This window comes from Synchiropus splendidus, chromosome 4, assembly GCF_027744825.2.
Source record: "Synchiropus splendidus isolate RoL2022-P1 chromosome 4, RoL_Sspl_1.0, whole genome shotgun sequence".
Taxonomy (NCBI): Eukaryota; Metazoa; Chordata; class Actinopteri; order Syngnathiformes; family Callionymidae; genus Synchiropus; species Synchiropus splendidus.
Window position 1 is genome coordinate 31,213,540 of NC_071337.1, and position 22,303 is coordinate 31,235,842.

Sequence of the window (22,303 nt, forward strand, 5' to 3'; positions counted from 1 at the left end):
CTAAATCCAGAACAAAGGGCAAGGACATTTTGTGAAATCACTTTATTCCAAGCATAAAACAACCAACAGCTGGAGGTAAGCCCTTCAAGCCCGTCGAGTGAAAATGCAGTAAACACAGTTTTAAACTGCTGCAGGTGTCCAGGGACTCACCACAAACAGGATTGAATGATTAAACTCAAAGAAAGTGAAACCGCATTCCACTCAGCTTTTTTTGTCATTTCACATAGCACTTAATAAAATATGAATACCTGTGGTCTTCCCATTTTTTTCAAAATAAAATCAGTTGGATGAAAGAGCACACCTTTGTTTGCCTCACAAGCGAGAAAGGAAGCATCCCAACAGCCAGATTTGAAACACGACCTATGGCAAGATCTAGAGAAAAATACGGCTTTAAAAGTGACAAGAAGTGTGAGTCGGCATGTTGAAGCCAGAGAAGAAATTAGCTGGAGATTTCCTCACAGGTGATGAGATACTCCGGATAAGCCTGAGTGTCGTTAAAGATGACAAACAGTGTTGGAGTGAGCAGGTTGTCGGTGACACTGTCGTATCTGATGGGCGTGTCTGACGCCCCACTTGTCTTCTTCAGTGGAGCGGTCCTCATATCAAGCGCACCCAAAGTGAAGGCTCCGGTCAGAACCTTAGCAACGATGATGAACTTGTGTCCTCTCAGATTTGGGGATGAGTATGTGTTTTTCAGAGACAGGGAGGAGTTGACGGCAAAATACACTCCGTTGCCGTAAGCGGCGCCTGTGTGGAAGGGAAAAAAAAAAACAATGGAGGAGAGCCAGAAAACCAACAGTAAAATACAGTAAAGTGATGGAGCTGACCATTTTTACCGCTGTAGCTTCTGTTAAACCCGTGAAAGAGGATCTCGTTGACCGCACTTTCACTGGTGCCATGGTACAGCGTCCTCTCCACCTTGTCCTGCCCAGCTTGCAGCAGAACACTTGCCTTCTTCAGCTTGTACTGACAGTGCAATAGATTGTTTTGAAACTTCGCCACCTGGAGACAAAGCAGCGTAACTACTCTGGTCGAGAACAAAACTACCAAGTTACAGCTATACTCACCTGGACCACATGGATCTCCCGTGAACTTGTCTGAAGGAACCTCTCCACCACACTCTTGTACTCCTCAGAGTCGCAGGGCAGCCGGACGAGTTTTGGTGGTCCAAGCATCTGATCCTGCTCTTCTTCTGTGAAAAAGTTCAGTGTCACTACATGTGATTGCTGTAGCTTCAGCAAGCACTCATTTGTGTTCTGCTGTGGTAAATTCTCTTGTGAGGACAGCATACGCCTGAAACTACATTCTGCTGGTTTCTCCTGGAGGTGCATCTGTAGCTTTTCTGTGTACAAATTCCAATAGTGTTCTACTTTACACCAAATTGAACAAAAGACAGTTCGATTTTTCTAGATTTTTCACGGCGCAACATTGAAGATACACTTGGATATGATGTGCACTAGTGAGTGTTCAGCCTGTACCTCAATACACAGTCAACCTGTTCGCAGCGGCAACTGCATATAGCACAAATGAAGACATCATCCTTACCTGTCACTTTCCCCACGTAATCCTGCCGGCGTGAGATTTTCACCGACTTTCCTGTCGTCACGTTGTACTCCTCCATCGTGTCAAAGTGCAGCACGTACGGTTGATGGTTAAACATGATATCAAGTTTTTCCAACTTCATCTGGTAATACTTTTCAATTAACAACGCAGCGTCACAAGAGTACGGGTTCTGCTTCAAGGTGATGGGGTCATGCCACACCCACTCGACACTATCCAGCGTCGTCTGGTCCGACGCATGGCTGGACTCCTTCTGGATCAGCAGCCTCACATCGCTCACTGCTTCATTCACATAGTCTACGAAGCCGGATATGATAAACATGTTGCCCTCTGTCTCGATGTCAACTGCATGTTTCCGCATGATTAAGTCCAGACACTGCTGCTGGTAGTCGCTTAACTTCTGCCTGCTCTTCCTCTCCAGTGTCTCCTTCACCTTTCTCTGACCCAGCCTTTTATCCAGAGCCACGTCCACACGTATCAAGTCCATGCGGTAATCCGCAAATACATCGATCTCAATTGTGTCTGCTGATGCTTCTGCAGCAGCAACAACAACAACTTCCTGCTGGATCATTTGTCGGGACATCTCCAGGGCCTGCTTCAGTTGCTCCTCTTCATCACTGGGTGATGTCACGGACTCTAAAGAGTACTGGATGGCAAGTGACAGCTGAGCCTCTTCCTCCAGGTTCCCTTCGTCTACTCTCTCTTGAGAAACAGCTTCTGTCGGAAGGACAAATCAAATATAATCTATCTGGTCAGGTCTCTCAGGCTGTCTATTGATAGTATATGACAGGCCGTTACCTCCTTCTAAGTCCAGCATTGGGTAGTCGAGCACGCAAAAGTCTGATGGTGTCGTATCACGTGAACAGTGTCTTTGAAAGTTTTTCGGTGGCATCTTTGTCCACGCCACCTTAAACAAGTCCTACAATGGAATGGAAATTAGAGTTGTCCCCAAATGAAGTTTTAAGTTACATCCCACAATAAACACTTGAGTATTTAACTGCAGTTTTTTGAGTAATGGTAATGTCCAACTTATTCCCATAACAGGGTGTCAGTGGTTTATGCCAGCAACACAGGGTCAGAGAAGGCAAGAGTGATCAATTAACCACACATTGTTTCATGGCTTAGTCGGCAGGAAGTTGCCTCCCACCATGGCAAAAACACTGCCTGGCTCGCATACCTGATCAGGAGGAGGAGTCCATGGCTGCTGCTTTGACCTGATCAGGACCCTGAACTTTTGCTGCATTTGCTCGACTAACTTGCTGCACTCCGTGTCATAAAAGAAGCGAACTATTCCAGGAGCATGCATCTTGAGTTTCTTGGTTAGGACTGAAGAGACGACGCCCTGCAAGACCTCTTCGGCCATTTGACAAGCCAACACAGGGCCATAAATCTGGAAGAGCAAAGGACAACAACAGTTGTATTTCAGAAAAAATACAGCAATACGTGTTCAATGAAAGCAAGCTGTCACCGCTGCATACACCACCAAAGACCAAGGTTGAGGTTAGGCTTAATCCACGCGGTGGCACTTCCGTCTTACTTGGTAAAAATGACACTCAGAAATGATCATGCACAGTGCCTTCTTGGAAATAGTAGGTACTTGATGGCTTGGGAGTGAGAGTGTGTTGCCTTGGTACACTCGCGCCTGGACTCCATACTGTCTTGGGATATGGAATGTCATGTCTGAAGAAGAAGATCAGTCCTCTCCTAATGGTGTGGTTGAATATCAGCCCGCCTGATTCGGCAGGTACTATATACCTACCTTCCACCTACTCTCACTTGTGATCAGCAGCTTTGCCTAGTGACTGAAGTGACTCTCCCTCAGAGACAGGATGAGCAATATAGTCATCCAAAAGGCTCATGGACGCAGGGGCTGAACACAATATTATCTGTAAGGTCAAGTAATGAAAAAAAAAAAAAAAAAAAAAAAAGAATAGTCACACACCTTTAGTCCGCACATGTCTTTGTCCTCTATTGGTATGATGGAGACCTCGCCCATGTCGGCCAGCAGTTGATGATAATGGTTCTGGACGAACATCAAGACATATGGATCCATTGAAATGTGAGCCTCTCTTTGGACAGGTGTTGCCAAAAACTTTTGGATGAGCCCATGAATATCATCGGACAGATCTTTAAGAGTGACAACGTGGATGGCGTCACCCATTTCTGAGACTTTCACGAGAGACAGGTCGAGAGTCTGTAGGAACTCCGGCCACTCTCTTAAAGAGAACATGTACTGTAAAGTCTCGCTCACTGGAATGCTGAGTTTAAACAGCTGGGCTTTCACAAAGCCAGCAGCCAGGTCAGCCATATCCTGGGACAGGGATGTTAGAGCCACATTGTTCGTGGAGACGGTGTAGATCATAGGGCATCCATTTTGGAGTTGGATACCACGCAGGCGTTCTTCAACATTTTCTAAAGTTAAGAAATCAGCCATGTCTTTCTCCAGGACAAAATTCACCACAGCCATTTTTTCAACAAGTTCCACAATGGACACTTTCATTTGCCTCACTGGTTGTTCAGCAGGACCAGTGATGTGCACGCCGTCATCCTTGATCTGGACTGCACAATCTGCATTAGCCTTTTCGATCTCTGGGAGAAGCCCGCTGGTTTGCAACAAGGAAAGCTTCACTGAGTCAGTGACAGAGATGCGGCTTGAGAACAGACATGTATCTGCTGTTTGGTGCATCAAGACTTCATCTTCAGCTAACTCTGCTGATTCAGAGGCAGCCTCAGTCACCGTGTGAGACACTGTCACATCAGCGCTGCGTGCAACACAGGAACTTAGAGTCTCATTTGAATCTTCAATGCTGTCATTAGACCCACGGTCCATTGGAATGTCCTGCGACGTTTTGTCCTTTGTTGGTTGCAGAAAGCTGTAGAAGGGCTTGATGGAGACATCCATGTCACCTGACTGGTGTGGAATATTCAGGGCAGCATCAACGCCTGGTGAGAGAGACCGTGTTCATAAGAACAGCAACTACAGAGAATGTGAAAAATCTACTTACTCTCAAAGTTGACAAAGGACACTGTGGCAGAATCCTCGGAGAGTAGTGACACTTGCACGATGCTATGGCCATCATTTAGGTGGGTTTTGAAGTAGTTCAAGAGCTGCTGTGAAGTGGTTCCGGGATGCAGCTTCTCCACCAAAATCGAGTCCGTTTGCTCTATCTCTTCAAGTGTCAAATTAGCTCCTTGAAGTGAACGTTTGGACATTTTCTCATTGAGCTTCGGTAAATCTAAAGCAAATGGTACAGCATTCGTGAAATAGGACAACACAACACTGACAGAAAATGTTGCAAAGGTCAACAGCATTTTCATTACCTTCTGTGAACGGTTGGTGGAAGTGAACAATGATTAGGTCACTTGTAGACAAAAGACACAAAGTAAAGGCTGACATCCCCATCATGTTCTCAAGATACAACTCTACCGTCCAAAGAGGGCAAGTGACAGTGACCCCTCTAAGCAACAGCTTGTATTTGTCTTTAGAGGCTGGTTTTCTTACAATGAACTCAATATCTTGCAGGCTGTGACATCTTCTTGAAAGCACCCGGGCTGCGGCTGTGAGACACAGAGATGAGAAGTATTTAAAGGTAGGATATAGACATTGGGTTTTTGCAAGAAGAATTATCTAGAAGTAGTAATAACTGGACTTTGTCTTGTAAGGAAAGTTGTTTATACAAAGAAGAATGGCCTTGTTTGGGGACAATGATTCTTCACAATGCCTTTATCAATATTATTAATTTTCCTGTTCAGTTTTCTTTCAGGTGTTGTTATAGTCTAATGTTTGGATATGTTTTCCTTACATCCATCTTAAACTAAGTTCCATGGAAGTGAAAAGGGGGAAAATGTCAAAACAAAACAAAACAAAACAAAACAAAACAAAACAAAACAAAACAAAACAAAACAAAACAAAACTTCTAAGCATGGTATAACTGCATGTTGACTGCAAAATAATAGCACTTTCAACATCTGTATACCGAGAGTAACACAGATGAATTTCATATCACACAAACAGACACAACTCCCAACTACATGAGTAAAAGTGTGTAATCTCTCCAAGAGCAGAAACCTAGGTCAAGTTGAAGAGTGTCCACCACCAATGCTTACAAGTTGACAGTATATTTGTCGTTCCTATTTGTGATTTCATTTTGAGTTCCAATGCTGCAGTCAAATACAAAGGACACTATTTTTAGTGAACACATCACTCTGCCAGTACACTATTAGCACAGAGACACAGCTCTGGTCTCTGTTTCAATTCCCATTGTGGGTCAGAGCTGTGATGTTAGACCAAAAAGATCAGGTTTTCGGCTGGACACAAACAAGACACAAGATTGCTCACAAGACCCACAGTTTTGGCAGCAAAATGAAAACTGTTGCTATACAAGACATTCACTGGCCTCTGAGGAAACATGGAAGGTGAAACGTTTTGGACGTTGATGTGCTGTATATACTGTATTAGGGATGTAACGGTACACAAAACCTCAGTTCTGCGTGGTTCTCTATTTTATTGAAACACAATAAAAGTTGTACAACAGAAAAAAAACAAACATAAAACAAAATATAAACACAACTCATATAGCCCAAACTTCAGCATCCTATTTGACTCCTCATTTTCCTCACATTAATAAAACATTTCAGTCTCATTTCCTCGATTTGAAAATCATCTCAATAATCATGACATAACATACCGAAAAATTTATTCATGTGTTCATAATCGTAAGCCTGGACAACTGATAAGTAAAGATAAGATAAGTAAAGTGTAAATGAAAATATGGCCATAAAATGTTCTAAACTAAACTGCTCCAACCGGTGCTTTCATGAACAGTTTTTACTGTTGGCGGCATGACTTTCTTTATCTTTTATTATTTTTTTCTTTTCAATAACTTCTCCATAATTGATAACTATCACATATTTGCAGCTGTCAAGTAAATTCAATGACACACTACCACCTGTGTCTTATGTATTAAAACTGAGCATCTTGCGGCTCAGAGGTGTAAAACAATAAACGTCTAGCCCTCTAGGGGGCGCACGCGGCCCAACCATAGGCCTCCGTCCTACTGTTAAGAATCACTGCTTTAATTGCAAATCTGCAACTGCAGGGCTGTAATGAGCCGGTTTTATTGGTAGTGCCTGGACTTTCCCTCAATGAAAACTACTTGTTACCTGACCAGCCGGGACAGATCAGAACAAATATTGCTCTTGGACAAAAATCCTAAGGTTGAATGGTAAATTGTCTCTGGAGAATACTGTCTGATCCAAACACAATTACGCAATTTTGACTCAGTAGGACAGGAAATTTGAGGTAACTTGCCTTCAGCATCTGCAAACTCCAGCAGCGTGGAATTTCCTTTACAAGTCACAGAAGTCAGGGTACCTCCCCCGGATCGGTTGGCATTCTCAAAGTATAGGTAGAGCAGGTCTTCATTCACTTGGTGACAAAGCACCTCCACCAACCGCTCCTCCAACCGCTCTTCCTGGCCGGTTGCTGCCATGCTGCACCACAGAGACAACAGAAATGGTCAGGTGAAAGTCACCTGTCTCAACTTATGTTCTCTAACTTTTGTTACGTCTTCTTATAAGTACATCTTCACCCTCTCATTTCACACAGCACCTTTTCCTAATCCGCCAAACAGAGCAAAGGTCATTTCTTTCCAGCTGCTATTATTTTAGGATTGAGGCAGATCTCAAAGGCACTTGAAAAACTCTTGGTTTCTAATGTGTTTCTGCATGAAATAGCAGTTCAATTTTGGAAGCATAATCTGATTAGGAAAAGCATTTCAAGCATACTTTACGACCTTGAATGAAAATAAAAATGTTGGATTTTTTTTCGTTGTCTGGAGTAGGCAGCATAAATGACTTCTTTATGGCGTTGGTAGTCATGTTCATATCACTACCAGGGACTCTAGACAGGTTCCTTCACCTTGTATTTGACAATGATTAAGGTTTTGAGTTTATAACCAACGCAGTAGCAACGTTCATGAAAAAATGACCCACTTAAGAGCGACAGTGTGTTATAGCCACTGTGCCAAGGGACACTGATATAAATATAAAATAAATACACAATATCAATGGTTTTGACTTAGTGTGTACTTCAGAATTTGGCCGAGAAATTAAGCTGAAAGAAAATAACAAGTCGCTAATCTAGCTACGTCAGGAACACATTACAACGACAATATCCCTTCTGTCAGTGAGAGCTGGTGAGCTGCAGCGGGGGTGTTCGCATGTCATGAATTCACTGTGTCCCACACAATCTTAAATTACAACCCTTTAAAGACTAAAACATCGCACCGTGTTGTTTTTAATGGAAACGAATGGAAGTTAAAACAACGTTTTCGGCGATACGCACATCTAAAACGAAAGTAAAATGATTGTATTAATTTGTTGGAGCAATACCATGAAAACGCTACAAGGTATTCTATCTTTTAAAAGTAGATTAATTATTCAAAACACTGACCTGCTTCAAGTGAAAAACATGGGTAAATATTCCGCCAAGTCAAGCACTTCCGTGTTGTGACCACCTGTTTACTGGACGGTGACGTCACTACGGAAACGCATCGCGAACTTCAAAAAGTCAACTCGTAATCTTCTCTTATGAAGTACAGTTTCACCGATAGTGTGCATCCAAAATCCCACATCGGCGGATGAGTTGACTTTTGGTGGAATAAAACTGAATAAAAAATGAATAACACGTATTGGTAACTGAGGTAGGTGCAGTGCAACCAATGCACACTGTATCATTGTACATCACAATGTTTATATTACAGAAGTTCACATTCAAAAACACTGCTCCGTGGACGCCAGAAGAAGCACGTCTTTAGCTAGAAACAAGCATTAAACCTGTAAATCATACATATCGCCTGGGAATGTAAACAGGGTAGAAGTCATACCAGAGTGGTTACAAATAATAGAGGCTAAAAAGCATGTAAAAGTGTACTCATGATTTCACAACCCGCCAAACTTAGCCAAAATTCTTGAGTTTTTTTGCATTATTTTGCACACATATCCAGGCGAACGTTTTCCAGAAGCAGTGCTTACATTTCAATTGTACACAAATGTGCATGCAACCAAATTTATACTTAAAAATATCTTAAACTTGAACAAAAATCCACTACACAGTCATTGTATTTCCAGATTTTCCTTCAAAACTAGAGTTAAAGAATCACCGACATGAGTGTGGAACAACAACACAACTGGACTTTAAAATAAATATGCAATATGAGGATGTCTAAACCACGGCTCTGGGTGCGTTCCAACCAATGAAGAGGACACCTTTTCACCCCTCAGGTGTCTAGAGACTGTCATCAGATGGTTGGTTTGTTTCAGCTGACACCTGACTGATTAACCTACAGTGTGTACACCTGCACCCAGTGCTGCTCTTTAGTGGATCAGTTTGACTCAGCAGCATTAGGTGCAGGTAAACAAGCTCTTCACCCTCCGTATCAGAACTGTTGAGTGCCAGCGAGCAGGTAAGCAGCTGATGTAGAGCCTCATAAGAAATGGGTGAAGCAACTAATAACAATGAGGGACAAGTGACACCATCGGCACAAAAACAAAACAAAAAAAAATCTTTCATCAAGGCGCAAGAGAGAAGCAGCGCAGTCAAAACCTGCCCGGTGTAGGTAAATTATTTTCTTGGCTACTCTAATCTTTACATTGATTTTTTCATTTACAGTCAAGAAACTGCAGAGCCTATCTGTTGAAATTCACCGTTGATGCCAGCAGGGTAATATTTAGTATATAGTAGTGTAAAATCTTTGATTTGATCGCAACGTGTGTCTTTTCTATTGACGTCACGGGAAAGTCTCGGTAAATGTAAGCGAATATGAAATACAATCATGTTCATTTATTTTTTTAACATACTACTTCCGGGTTTATCTGTTGTATATCTTATATTGCACAGTATTTAATGTTGTGATTCTGTTCACACACACCCACACATATAATATTAAATTTGTCATGATATTTTATTACTCTATATACTAGGGGTATTTATTTGTTGTGTTGTTGTTGACAGCTTTTGAATTCACAATATTTATTTATTTTTGCTTTGTGTTTTTTTGTGCGCTTTGTAGATGTCCTTGATGTTTGTTTGGCATCTTATATGTTTTGGATTTTTCTATTTGTTTGCGTTGGCTCATGTGACACATTGAATTTCCCCACTGTGGGACAAATAAAGCACATATATAATCAAAGCTAATATCGCAGACATTCATGGTGAGTTTAATATCTATTTAAGATGAAACCCAGAGCAAACTATCATGTTCTTTTAGCTGTTGCAGAAAGTCAGTTGATAACCCATGTAATGGCTCATTGATCCCCGGTCAGAATCATAGGAAAAAGCTTTATTGCCAGTATCAGTGAGGATCCCACCTGCACTTTACATAACACATCTTCAACACAGGGAATGTTAGGTCAGGTGAGCTATGGAGATGCAAAATTGATCACGGTTTCTCACATCCTGGCGTTTTCAGTGGTGGCCTCGCCGTTTAAACATAGCCTGTATTAAATGTGATGATGACCCGGGCCATCAATTGTGTATGCCAACTGCCATACCTTGGCTTCTCAGCAAAATGTAAATGTTAATTTTTAAAATGGAATTTATGGAATTACACTATATTAATTTGTATTATTATCTTGTTTTAACGCATATAAATGAACTACAAATGGGAATCAGAACACCAGAATTGGTTTCTCAAAGTGCCATCTCCCCAATACATGTATTCCTCCTCTATACCTTGAAATGTGCTGTCTGTCCTCTTCTCAGACAAGATACTTAGACAGTGGTCGTTGATGCAAGATACTCACGGCAATGATGTATGGGGACGTTGGCGACAAATCCGGTGTCAGATATGTTGTAAGCAAAACAGAGGCAGCAATCACTAACTGAACCACAGTTTTGTTCACACATCTGGGGATCCATTTTGAATGCACAATTTCCCACTTCAAACAATATTGTAAAAGACTAAAGTCATGGAAAATGAGATTTTTCCTCATGTAAGAATGATCCTTTGGTGTTTTAATTTGACTGTGAAAACTGAGACTGAAGACCAACAACAGAATCAAAGTACAATATTCCAGTGGTGAAGCCTGATTTATGCAATTATTTAGCACATTTTAGGACAAAGTCTCCAAACTTGTCTTGTCTTGCGTAAAGAAACCATTTTTACATCTCAGCCAGTAAAACAACCCAATCTGTTCTTCTCCAATAAAGTCCTCTTTAGTATCTGTCCTTGAACTATCCTACCTCTGAAACCATTTGAAGTTTTTTGTAAATAATCATTGTCATAATAATAATATTTAGAGCACAACATCACGCACAAATATACAATCGGTTTGCATGATTGAAAAGGGGCAGGGGGCATTTCTACCCCTCGCTCCTCCCCCGTCAGTGATCTAGTTTTGGTATTGAAGCGAAGACAGCTCCCCATTTTTGTAAATTTCACTTTATTCAGACAAATTCTTTTTCATTTCAAATTGTACTTCCTTTTTGTCCTAAGAATAGCAGTGATAAAAAAAAAAAATCAACACATCTGTCAAATGTCTGAAGAGTGTAGTTGTGTGAGCGCAAGTGTGTGCGGCTTGTTTGAAGAACATTCAAGAACAGTGAGGGATCTCACTGATGAAAGACACACTTTGAGTTGATTAATGCAAAACTGTAATATTTTTTGTTTTGATTCTTTGATCCACAGTCCACTGAAAAGTGACAAGGCCTTGTCATTCCTGGATCACAAACAGAAGAACCAGATCCATGGATACTAAAAGCGTCTCGGTTCATATATGTTCATGTATGATAAATGGTTTAAACAATAATTCATTCCCAGACTCACACTTGCACCACAAATGCTTCTCTGGTCTCCTGGTTGCTTCCGTTCAAATGTCTCCAGTTTGTGTGCACAAGCACAGTACATTCATTGTAACACAACAGGGAAAAAGTGGAACACACTGATATTACATTGTGAGTTAACACAAAGGTGGTGTATGAACGGATGTGTTCCAACATTCAGACGTTTGTCTTTTAGACAAACCACCAGTGTATTATTTTTACCAGCAGTTGGCCTGCAGCACAGACGGCCAGCACCACAGTCCTGCTCATGATCTGGCTTCATGAGGAGAGTTGCCTCTTAGCCCAGGCCAGATGGAACATGCAGGACAGGCCGCTGAATCACCTGCTACTTGCACTTTCATCATCTGCCCTTAAAGATACGTATTTTGTGTTTGTCGGCCAGCAGCAGGGTCACGTTGTATTCATAGTCTCCATCATGAACTCCCGTATGTCGGAACGCTCCGGCCAAGTGGTTATCTTCCCAGTAGTGGTGCCAGTTTCCATACTGGTCCGCGCCAAATCCAAACACGCTGACCTAAATCAGAGCAGAAATAAATTTGAGCTGAGATGTTTTCAAAAATGTTGATGGATACTTAAAGGGGAGCGAATGTTAACCCACGGTCTCAGAGTCATCTACAGTGTTAGCAAGAGGAAATATCACTTTAACTAATAGTATCAGAGTGAAAGAACCATGCTCATCAATTTTTGAGTAATTCAAGTCATTCTAAAAATATGTTACCCCGACGTGATCTGTTCGGCCCGCGATGTCAAGCAGATCCATGTTCATGTGACCCGCAAAGAATCAAGGGATTGATGATGTGCCACGTGCTGTAAACACAGCCACTTATGGACTTCAGAGAGTCACATTTTAATTGTAGCTAAATATTGTCTTGAAAGACGAAAAACACACGAAAAAGAGTGTGTTTATCTGTGAAGAGGAGGAAAGTGTATTTGCCATTCCAAACCACAGCGACTCTATGGACTGATAAGACACAGTGAGAACTAGTTGACAGACATGAGGAGCTGCATTACCGGTGGTGAGAACCACCAATGCTCAATCTAGGAACTTTTTCAACTTGAACTTGTCAACTTGAGTTGGACACGCACCAAAACAACGTCTCACCAACATGACACGAGTCAGCTTTATTTCTTTTGACTAACAAGCAGGATTGTTAAAGCTGCTTTAAAGCGTCAGTGATTGACCTGTGTGATCTGGTGAAACAGGATGGTATTCATGCCCCATGTTTGTAGTATTTAGTGTTGTGTGTGAGGCAGCCATTTTGCAAACTTTAACTTATTATAACTTCGAAATTCACAAACTTTACTTTATTTTGAAGCTACCCTATTGGTGTATGAGATTTGACTAGTGAGGAGTGAATCTTAAACTTAAAGGATCCAGTGGGACCTTTAAGTGAGACACCTGGATTTAGCATTACTCTGAATAAAAAAAGTCAACAACTGAGTTTTAAAAAAACAGGCACACGTGACAGTGACTCCTTTGAGGCTGCCTCTCCTTCTGACTCACTGAGAATCTCAAAAGATCTTCCATAACACTTGGGAAACCAAGCTGCAACACACCATGAGTCCTAATAGTCAGCTCCACTGTTTCAACCTCAGCAGTTCCATTCTTCTCTTAGTTTGAATTCTGGGGCTCCTGAGACTTCACAGTGATCACTCCTGTGATCATCTGCGTCTTACCTCGTCACATATGTGAATAGCGAGCAGGAGACTGAGGAAGCCGGTGGATGGATATCTGCCGTGTCCTTCAAGCCACGACTCGTAGACATATTTGAAGAATGTAGGACTATAAATAAGAACCTGGAAGACAAGACAAAAAATAGGCATTTTTAAAAGAATAAAGTTTTATTTTCATTGGCTACGGCTTTATGTTATACAACTCTTTGGACGCTCTTTCTCAAGCAGCAAAGATCATCGAGTCATCAAACCCAGAAGGCGGTGCACAACAGAACTCCTTCTGCTTTCTTGACTGACCTCCACCCTGGGTTTCAGAACTCTGATACTAGCCAACCAGGCAAGGGACAACAACAAGCTAACAACTCAGGCTCAGTGTCGATCTGCAAACTGGATAAATGTCCAGTCCGCTCAGCATCACCCAACTGGCTTGTTTTTCTCTCACACTTTGATTGCAAGCAATTTAAATTTGGAAACACTCCCTCTCGTTGCACCCTGAAAAGACGAGACCACAGAGTGAGATGAGCGATGTAAAGAGACTAAGAACACAGAGCACACAACAGGTTGATGTGAAATGCAATTTGAAAACATAACTGTCTGGCGTAGCCATGCAGTGCGTGCATGTGCTCCACCTCACCACGCGGGCTGCAGAAATTCCCCCAGACCTCCAAAACACTGAGATGTGTGGAACCCCAGGGCGAGCACTCAGTCACGACACACACATGTTCTCTGCCACAGCCACTGTGAGCAAATATCAACTTAGTTTAGTTAGTGGTGCTGTCTCATTTTTCTTCCAAGTCTTTGTGTTCCACCACCGAACAGGAATGAGGCACAATATAACTGGTGTGTGCTGAGTGTTTTCATTTACCACAGCATACAGTGTTATAAGATGCACTCACCTTATCCTTATTTGCCTTTATCCGGGGAATAACTGGAATGTACGTCCTGCAACAGAAGAAAGAACCGGCAGCTGTAAATAAATCCATCTTCCCATTTGGGAGTTCAGAAGTGCAAGACGACACTCAGCTCTGCTCTTGCACTTGAACTGAACTGAAGCTATGACGCTTGAATAGGATGAATATTTTTGACTTCAACAAAGTGCAGTCTTTCACCAACACTGGCTACAGGAGGAGTATCAAAAACTTGAGAAAGGTCGAAAAGAAGCATCACTCCAATCATTTTGAAAAGCACAATGATGTTTTTCGAACATGCACCAGTGGGTGGGTGTTTCGTCTGTGCTGGGTTTTGTCTGTGTCAAGTCTAGTTTCACTGTTGAATGCAACCTTGTTTGAGGAATCATTGAATCTACTTAATGTCTGAGCTTTTTCTGTTGCATTGTGTTCGTATTATCCCTTGTTTGATGTTTTGCAGTCATTGTTTGTCTGTGGCAGAGTGGAACCAAGCCCACTCAAACTGCTGCCGAGGTGCTGAAGGAAGATGAGAGAGGAGGTCTTATTTATAGACAAACACATGGCAGAGAGCCATGTTGACTTTACAAGCATTTCTATATGCTGTCAAAGATAATAAATTATGTCTTCCTATAATGATGATGAAAAACAGACAACATTAAATCACAGCTAATACCAGGAGTTATTAGACATTACTGCTGATTAATAACATAATTCTGAAGCAGAGTCTCTCATCACAACCACTTGTGTAAACTGGGAGGGGCGGGGTTAACAACACTGAGCAAGCTCCTGCTTGGGAAGTGCATTTCTGCCTGTGAGATCAATAAAGTATCTATCTGTCTGCCTGTCTGTCTGTCTGTCTTGGCCCATGCAACGGTTTACAGTCTCTTCAGTAGACGTGACATCACACATTGACAGTTGCTCATGAAGGATCTTGCATCCCAAGGCACGAAAATGAAACACTAGCCGCGTGACTGTGTGACATTCAAGCATACGTATGCTGTCAACAGGTTATGCTGCCAAGTTTTGTTGTGTATGTTTCTTTATTTCTTTTTGATTCCATTCATTTGGAGTGGGTTGGTTAGTGACTGCTTGTCGCAAAACATCTGTTTTCCCAGAGACTCACAATGTTTTTTTATTTTACCGTGATAACAAGTCGGGCGCAGCCACAGCATTAAACACAAAATGTTTTTCATTCTCATAGCACATAGTGACAAATGTGCCTAATTAAAGTGAGTGACTTTATCAACGGTATTGCTCTATTAAAATGCAAAACAACAAACCGTTTATAGGCAACAGTTGCACTGGTGCCAATGAATTATGGTGTTAAAAAAAAGACCTCACAGACACACTGGCTTGCATTAAAGACTTGCAGATGTGACATAATAGTGGGGAAGGTTTGGATATAATAGCTGTTGGGCAACTGCCAGAAAAATGAAACTTAATGATGCGGAACAATTGCTTTGGCACAGTTGTGTTTTGAGGAGATATTTGCTTGGATTTACTCGAGCATCTAACATCCTGCATGTCAGAATTGTTGGCTCAGACAATCGTGGGCTTGGTGATGTTCCCCCAGAGTCCAGTCATCTGCTTAATGACACGCCACTTAGAATTACGGATGCAGAGATGATTTTATTTTCTTTTTCTGAGACACAGTGTCGTTGTTTTGGCAGACACAAGTGGATGTGATTAAAACCACAGTCTGGCAGCAAAGAGGCCAACACTGGAATTTCTGTCTTTTGTTCCCAAATGAAGATAAACACAGATTCAGTCAGGCTGCTTGTTCATTGTTCAATGACAATGAACATTTCTCCCCTGGTTTGGGTTGACTTTCTATTTGCTCCAGATTGGGCTTGAAGACCTCGAGGGATATTTGACACTCCGCCCACTTTGTTCATTGACCATATTTGGTGACGTGACACACCACCCACTTTGTTCATTGACCATATTTGGTCGCGTGACACACCGCCCACTTTGCACATTATCCATATTTGGTCACGTGACACGCCGCCCACTTTGCTTATTTACCATATTTGGTCATATGATGTGCCGTTCATTTACCATATTTGGTCGCATGACCCGCCACCCACTTTGTTCATTTAACATATTTGTTCACGTGACACACCGCCCACTTTGCTCATTATGAATTATTTGGTGTCATGACACGCCGCCCACTTTGCTCATGACGCATATTTGGTCACGTGACACACCACCCACTTTGTTCATTTACCATGTTTGCTCACGTGACATAACGGCCACTTTTTTCATTACCATATTTGGTCAGGTGTCATGCCGCCCACTTTTTTCATGACCATAATTGGTCTTGTGACACGCGGCCCACTTTGCTTATTTACCATATTTGGTCATGTGGCGCACCACCCACTTTGCTCATTTACCATATTTGGTCACGTGACACGCCGCCCACTTTGCTCATTACACAGATTTGGTCGCGTGACACGGTGCCCACTTTGCTCATTACACACAATTGGTCACGCAACACACCGCCCACTTTGTTCATTTACCATATTTGGTCTCGTGACACGCCGCCCACTTTGTTCATTTACCATATTTGGTCTTGTGAAGTGGCACCCACTTTGCTCATTACGAATATTTGGTCACGTGACACGCCGCCCACTTTGCTCATTTACCATATTTGTTCACGTGACACACCGCCCACTTTGCTCATTATGAATATTTGGTCACGTGACACGCCGCCCACTTTGTTCATTTACCATATTTGGTCGAGTGACGAGCCGCCCACTTTGCTCATTACACAGATTTGGTCGCGTGACACGGTGCCCACTTTGCTCATTACGCACAATTGGTCACGCAACACACCGCCCACTTTGTTCATTTACCATATTTGGTCTCGTGACACGCTGCCCACTTTGCTCATTACCGTATTTGGTTATGTGTCTTGCCGCCCACTTTGTTCATTTACCATATTTGGTCTTGTGAAGTGGCACCCACTTTGCTCATTACGAATATTTGGTCACGTGACACGCCGCCCACTTTGCTCATTTACCATATTTGTTCACGTGACACACCGCCCACTTTGCTCATTATGAATATTTGGTCACGTGACACGCCGCCCACTTTGTTCATTTACCATATTTGGTCACGTGACACGCCGCCCACTTTGTTCATTTACCATATTTGGTCACGTGACACACCACCCACTTTGCTCATTACGCACAATTGGTCACGCAACACACCGCCCACTTTGTTCATTTACCATATTTGGTCTCGTGACACGCTGCCCACTTTGCTCATTACCGTATTTGGTTATGTGTCTTGCCGCCCACTTTGTTCATTTACCATATTTGGTCTTGTGAAGTGGCACCCACTTTGCTCATTACGAATATTTGGTCACGTGACACGCCGCCCACTTTGCTCATTTACCATATTTGTTCACGTGACACACCGCCCACTTTGCTCATTATGAATATTTGGTCACGTGACACGCCGCCCACTTTGTTCATTTACCATATTTGGTCACGTGACACGCCGCCCACTTTGTTCATTTACCATATTTGGTCACGTGACACACCACCCACTTTGTTCATTTACCATGTTTGGTCACGTGACATAACGGCCACTTTTTTCATTACCATATTTGGTCAGGTGTCGTGCCGCCCACTTTTTTCATGACCATATTTGGTCACATGACACGCAGCCCACTTTGCTCATTTACCATATTTGGTCGCATGACACGCCGCCCAGTTTGTCCATTTACCATATTGTTCACGTGACACGCCGCCCACTTTGCTCATTACACAGATTTGGTCGCGTGACACGGTGCCCACTTTGCTCATTACGCACAATTGGTCACGCAACACACCGCCCACTTTGTTCATTTACCATATTTGGTCTTGTGCAGCGGCACCCACTTTGCTCATTACGAATATTTGGTCACGTGACACGCTGTTTTCAGCCGACACATTCATCAACAACAGATCAGTGCAATGCAGTGGTTGGTGCAGACCGATGATCAATGGACTGGGGGAGTGATGCATGAATGTTTCAACACGTCTGATGAACGAGGCCTTCTCTCATTTCTCTTGACCAGGGTGCATTTAGTTGTTTCTCAGTCTTATTTTGAAACCTTCCTCTGTGCCAATTACTGTCCTAACCTGTCCCTCTTCTACTTACCGACTGTTTTCCTTTGGCAGCATATGTCTCTGTCCTCACTTGCCTTGGCATATCTTAATCCCCTTGCCTCTCCGCATCCAGCCTCGCTCCTCTTTGTCTCCATTTGCCTTTGTCTTAACTCAGCTGTATGTCTGGCTACATCTGGCTTCACCACAGCTTCTCCCTCTTGCACTGCACTTAGCTGTCCTTGTCAGAACTCATCTATTTGCATCTCCACTTATCAAAAGACATCTCATCTTTCTGTAGCCTTGCTAGAGCTGTCCTATTATCTTATTTATCTTGACTCGTCTCGGTCTCAGCATGACTTTCCTCACCCTGCTTTTAATTTCCCTGCTTCCTCTCTTTGTGTCACCCTGACTGGAGTATATATATAGTTTTGCTATTCTGTACTGAGCTCCTCTTGTTGGCTCATCTGTGATGCACTACTCGGCTATCTTTTCTCTTTCGTTTGGAAATACAGATATGGAAACACATCGACCCCAGCCCCACTCAGATCCTGAAGCCAACACATTTTTAAAAATCTAGTCAAAAACAAATTCAAGTCAACTCACTGCTTAATGGCTCCAGTGGTCAGGGCACTTATGATCCACTGCAGGTCCAGGGTCTTAAAGGGGATCAAGACCAGGCTGGTGCTGTTGTCCAGGTCTATGGCACTTTCGGGATACATGACATGGTGAGTGGTTCTAGCGCCCACATCTTCTTCAAACCCTGAGGTCGGAGCTTGATTCATTCTGAAACGAAACAAGCAACAGTTGCACACATACACCGTGTTTACACTGTTTGGTTCATTTGCAATCACACACGCACAACCCATTTAAACAGCACTAAGAGAAGACAAAGGTGCAATTTGTCCCATTTAATGACCACAGAAATTCAACTTGAGAAAAAGCCCATGTCCATTTTCTGCTCAATTACGGGCCGCGCAGACTGAACCATCGCTCTATGCCCAGCAACATTCATTTGAAGTGTAATTGGACAGAATGTGGCCGTGGCTCTATTTGCTTATTGAAAGTGCGAGCCAGAGAAAAGAGGAGTCATGACCTCGCCTGTGAATTCTGAGCAATATCAGCCTCCTCATTACGTCTGACTCCAGCATGGCAGCCAAACTGAGCTTGACATTTTCAGCCTGGGAGACAGACCGGGAGCAGAACGGTGCCTTGCAAACAGCACCTCCACACAGCTCTGAAAGCTTCTCTTTTGAGGTACAACTTTTCTCAGGCATTGTGATATGTGTCTTAACGTTGTCCCACATTCAAAATGCCAAATTGCAGGCTCATAACAATGACTCCATCCACCTTGGTAATGACTGGCTCCAGCAGTTCAACTGTTTGCAGAGGCAGAACTGAAAAATGAGTGATGATCAGTCAGGAAAGGCATGTTCATTAATAATTAGATTTACAGTGGTACCCTGGTTCTCGACCACAATCCGTTCCAGAAGACCGTTCGAGAAGCGATTTGTTCGGAATCTGAATCGACTTTTCCCATTACAATTAATGGAAAAAGAAATAATGCGTTCCAAGCCTTAAAATAGGCTTTTGTAGGAGTGAATGTAGAGTGTCTGCTGCAGGTGCGCTGTTCCTCTATGTGTGTGGCCGCTGCATGTGGGAGGGGTTTCCAAGTGAGTGACGTCTCTCCAGAAGTGAAGAGGTGCCCGGTGCGTGTCCAGCTCTGAATGTGCGCTTCTGTGCAGTTTGGCTGTGACAAAGTCATAAACCAAGTAACGCTCTGTCCCAGACTCGCCTCATCCCCTGTGGAGAGCGAGCGCCTCCCCTGTGACACTCTAGCACGGTCCAGTGCGGAGAGAGGAAAGGTTTTACACCTCAATATGAAGAAAAAACATTCAGTAAATGTAGCTAACGGGACAGATCTGCATACAGAGGCTGCGTTATACACAATAACAAAGCGCGTCGTGGGTCAGCTGATCGGTTTGCGCACATTGTGTTTTTTCCGGCTTTTTTCGGGGACGTTAGAGTTCCGGATTTTCGTTCGAAATCAGAATAAAAAAAAATCTCAAAATTTTTGTTCGAACTCCGACTTGTTCGAATTCTGGGATGTTCGAAAACCGAGGTACCACTGTATTTTGTAATGAAATGGACAAAATCCAAAATGCAACTTCTTGGTTGAAATAAAAAGCGGGTTAAGTCTGCACATTTGAGCAGCTTTTTCAGTGAAGTTTTTCTGGCAAATCATTTTAGTAGGGGAAACATGAACTGTTTCACCAGCTTGTATGCATCCTTGTCAATATGAAATGTTTGAAGGGTGACACCCATAAGGATTTTTCAAAATCTGAAGTGACTCAAAAGTGACTTTTCAATCGTTGAGTAAAGCTCAGTAAAGATTCTGCCACCAAGCGAGCAGCTCGCCCTCCCTGCCAGAAATCCCACAAAATCATGCGTGATAAAACAAAACAGAAACTTCACAAAGTAGAAAACACAGCTCTCAACGCAGAAGTGCATCGGATGATTCTTCTTATGTGTTGACAGAAGAACACAGTTCAAAAGCTGCAGATGGCTGCAGATTGGAGTGAGAGTTATACACCGCAGAAACAGCAGCAGATCTGACGTGGCAGATAAGCTGCAGGAGAAAAGGCTGCTGATTACAGTTGAGGTCCTGCCGTAAACAACGACGATGACCAGCCATCATCATTGAGAGATGAGTGAATGAGTATCTCCAGTTGATGCATCTGGGAGAGTTAGGTCATTCATTGTGACCACCACATGACATCATAATACACAAATTAGATGACTCAATTTACTTCCATCCCAAACTTTGAGTCTCGCTGAAGATTCTTCCATTTTACTGTATGTCTTCATTTGTTTTTCAAGATAGACTTCTGAAACAGTGATGTGAAAGTGACTATACAACTGTCATGAGTGACTTGCAATGGGACCCATTACCCAAACAATATCAACAATATTGTTGGTAATAACTAAAACTGTTATATATTGTATCATTTTTGGGGTTAAACAGGCCTTACACTTTCACTCAGTGGGTCCTTCATGCTAATGTGCAACTAGCTCCTTCATGCGAATCTGCCACTAATTTTGATTACAGAACGCATTTTTATAAGTCACTCAACTGTCTTTATTTGACGTTTATCACTGGCCATTTAGTTCTTCATCTATACTAATGGTAACATGGGTGGTCAGAGTCACAGATGTGTTTGCTGCTCTGCAGCGTTTTCCCACTTCCAAAAATTTGGAAAGATTTGCAGTCAGTTCTCCAATATTGTTGAACTCTAAAACCATGAGAAGTGTCACACTGGGTGTGCTCATGTGGATTGGGTCCATGACAGAGACATATAGCCCAACTCTGCGTCATCATTTCTTGTCTGTGTAAGTACAACTTTCACTGCAGCTCTCTCCATAAAACTCAGTTAAAAATCAAGATTGGGTCATAATTCCTTGAGGGAAGTTTGGTGCAGTTGATGCCTTCGGTAATGTAGAATTGTGAGCATCTGTCCGCAGCAGGTTTGATCCAGATCACTTAATGTGGCATAACAGTCGATTGAAGTCTAGCTTGACTATGAAGTGAAGGCTATATCTTAGCATGCCATGAAGATTGACTCAATCAAATAAGGACACAACCTTTATGATTTAGGTGGGACTTGCATTTCTCCACAAATTGTGTGATTTCACATGAACATTTCACATTATTTGTTCTTCCCGGTAACTAAATAGCAGCTTGATTCTGCTATTTTATTATATAGATTTTTAAATAAACATGAGAACACCCTTTCACATATACTTTTGGCTGTGAAACGGCACATTCTGTTATATCTGTGGTGTAGTTCCAATGGCTTGTAGTGTTATGACATGACAGAGAAATAAGGTGTTCCAGCCGATGGATCGTATATACTATATAGGTTCGGCTTGCCAGCATAATGCCGGGTGGCTGATGACGACTTCCTTGAAACGTGCTTCGTTGTGGGTCACAAACCAGCTTCTGGTGGTCAGCAGACACCACGGACACACGTTCAAGTTTCCACCAAAGCAGTGCTCAAATTTAATTTGCCATCAGTATTAGATTATTTTAGGAAAAGTAGTTACCAAAACACAAGAAGGAAGAAGGAAGAAGGAAGGAAGGAGAAGGATATTTGTATATTCAAGTAACATCTGACTTATGACAGATGCTTATATTTTTTTTAATTCAATGTCTGGCACCGCAG

General features: G+C 42.5%; 2 protein-coding genes across 4 annotated transcripts in view; both read right to left on the minus strand.

Moving 5' to 3' along the window:
* Positions 1-48: 48 nt before the first annotated feature.
* parp10 (poly(ADP-ribose) polymerase family member 10) lies at positions 49-8,106 on the minus strand. 3 transcript variants are annotated; one of them, XR_008414368.1, is made up of 12 exons: positions 8,015-8,106; positions 6,872-7,053; positions 4,882-5,118; positions 4,566-4,796; positions 3,503-4,503; positions 2,738-2,950; positions 2,359-2,479; positions 1,546-2,277; positions 1,068-1,192; positions 828-1,002; positions 367-747; positions 49-336 (listed from the first exon to the last, which is right to left on the minus strand). XR_008414368.1 is itself a non-coding variant. In XM_053862417.1 (11 exons), the coding sequence occupies exons 2-11, from the start codon at positions 7,050-7,052 to the stop codon at positions 440-442; spliced, it is 3,321 nt and encodes a 1,106-aa protein (XP_053718392.1). In that variant the 5' UTR covers position 7,053; positions 8,015-8,106; the 3' UTR covers positions 49-439. The 3 variants fall into 3 exon arrangements, 2 of the variants coding, with proteins under 2 accessions (XP_053718392.1, XP_053718390.1); XM_053862417.1 differs by having other exon boundaries at positions 49-747; positions 1,546-2,274; XM_053862415.1 differs by having other exon boundaries at positions 50-747.
* A 2,685-nt stretch (positions 8,107-10,791) lies between these two features.
* The window catches only part of LOC128758027 (CMP-N-acetylneuraminate-beta-galactosamide-alpha-2,3-sialyltransferase 1-like), a 68,307-nt gene continuing 56,795 nt past the window's right edge, over positions 10,792-22,303 (minus strand). Inside the window, exons 4-7 of the mRNA XM_053863779.1 lie at positions 18,687-18,866; positions 13,975-14,020; positions 13,082-13,201; positions 10,792-11,918 (exon numbers count right to left, since the gene is read on the minus strand). Coding sequence (XP_053719754.1) covers positions 11,745-11,918; positions 13,082-13,201; positions 13,975-14,020; positions 18,687-18,866 — 520 coding nt within the window. The 3' untranslated portion in view covers positions 10,792-11,744. The remainder of the gene's footprint in view (positions 11,919-13,081; positions 13,202-13,974; positions 14,021-18,686; positions 18,867-22,303) is intronic.

Coding starts and splice junctions, on each gene's coding strand:
- parp10 (XM_053862415.1), bottom strand. CDS start 7,052: ATGGCAGCAACCGGCCAGGAAGAGCGGTTGGAGGAGCGGTTGGTGGAG. Junction 5,119..6,871: donor GGAGTTTGCAGATGCTGAAG/GCAAGTTACCTC, acceptor TGTGTCTCACAG/CCGCAGCCCGGGTGCTTTCA. Junction 4,797..4,881: donor CCACCAACCGTTCACAGAAG/GTAATGAAAATG, acceptor CATTTGCTTTAG/ATTTACCGAAGCTCAATGAG.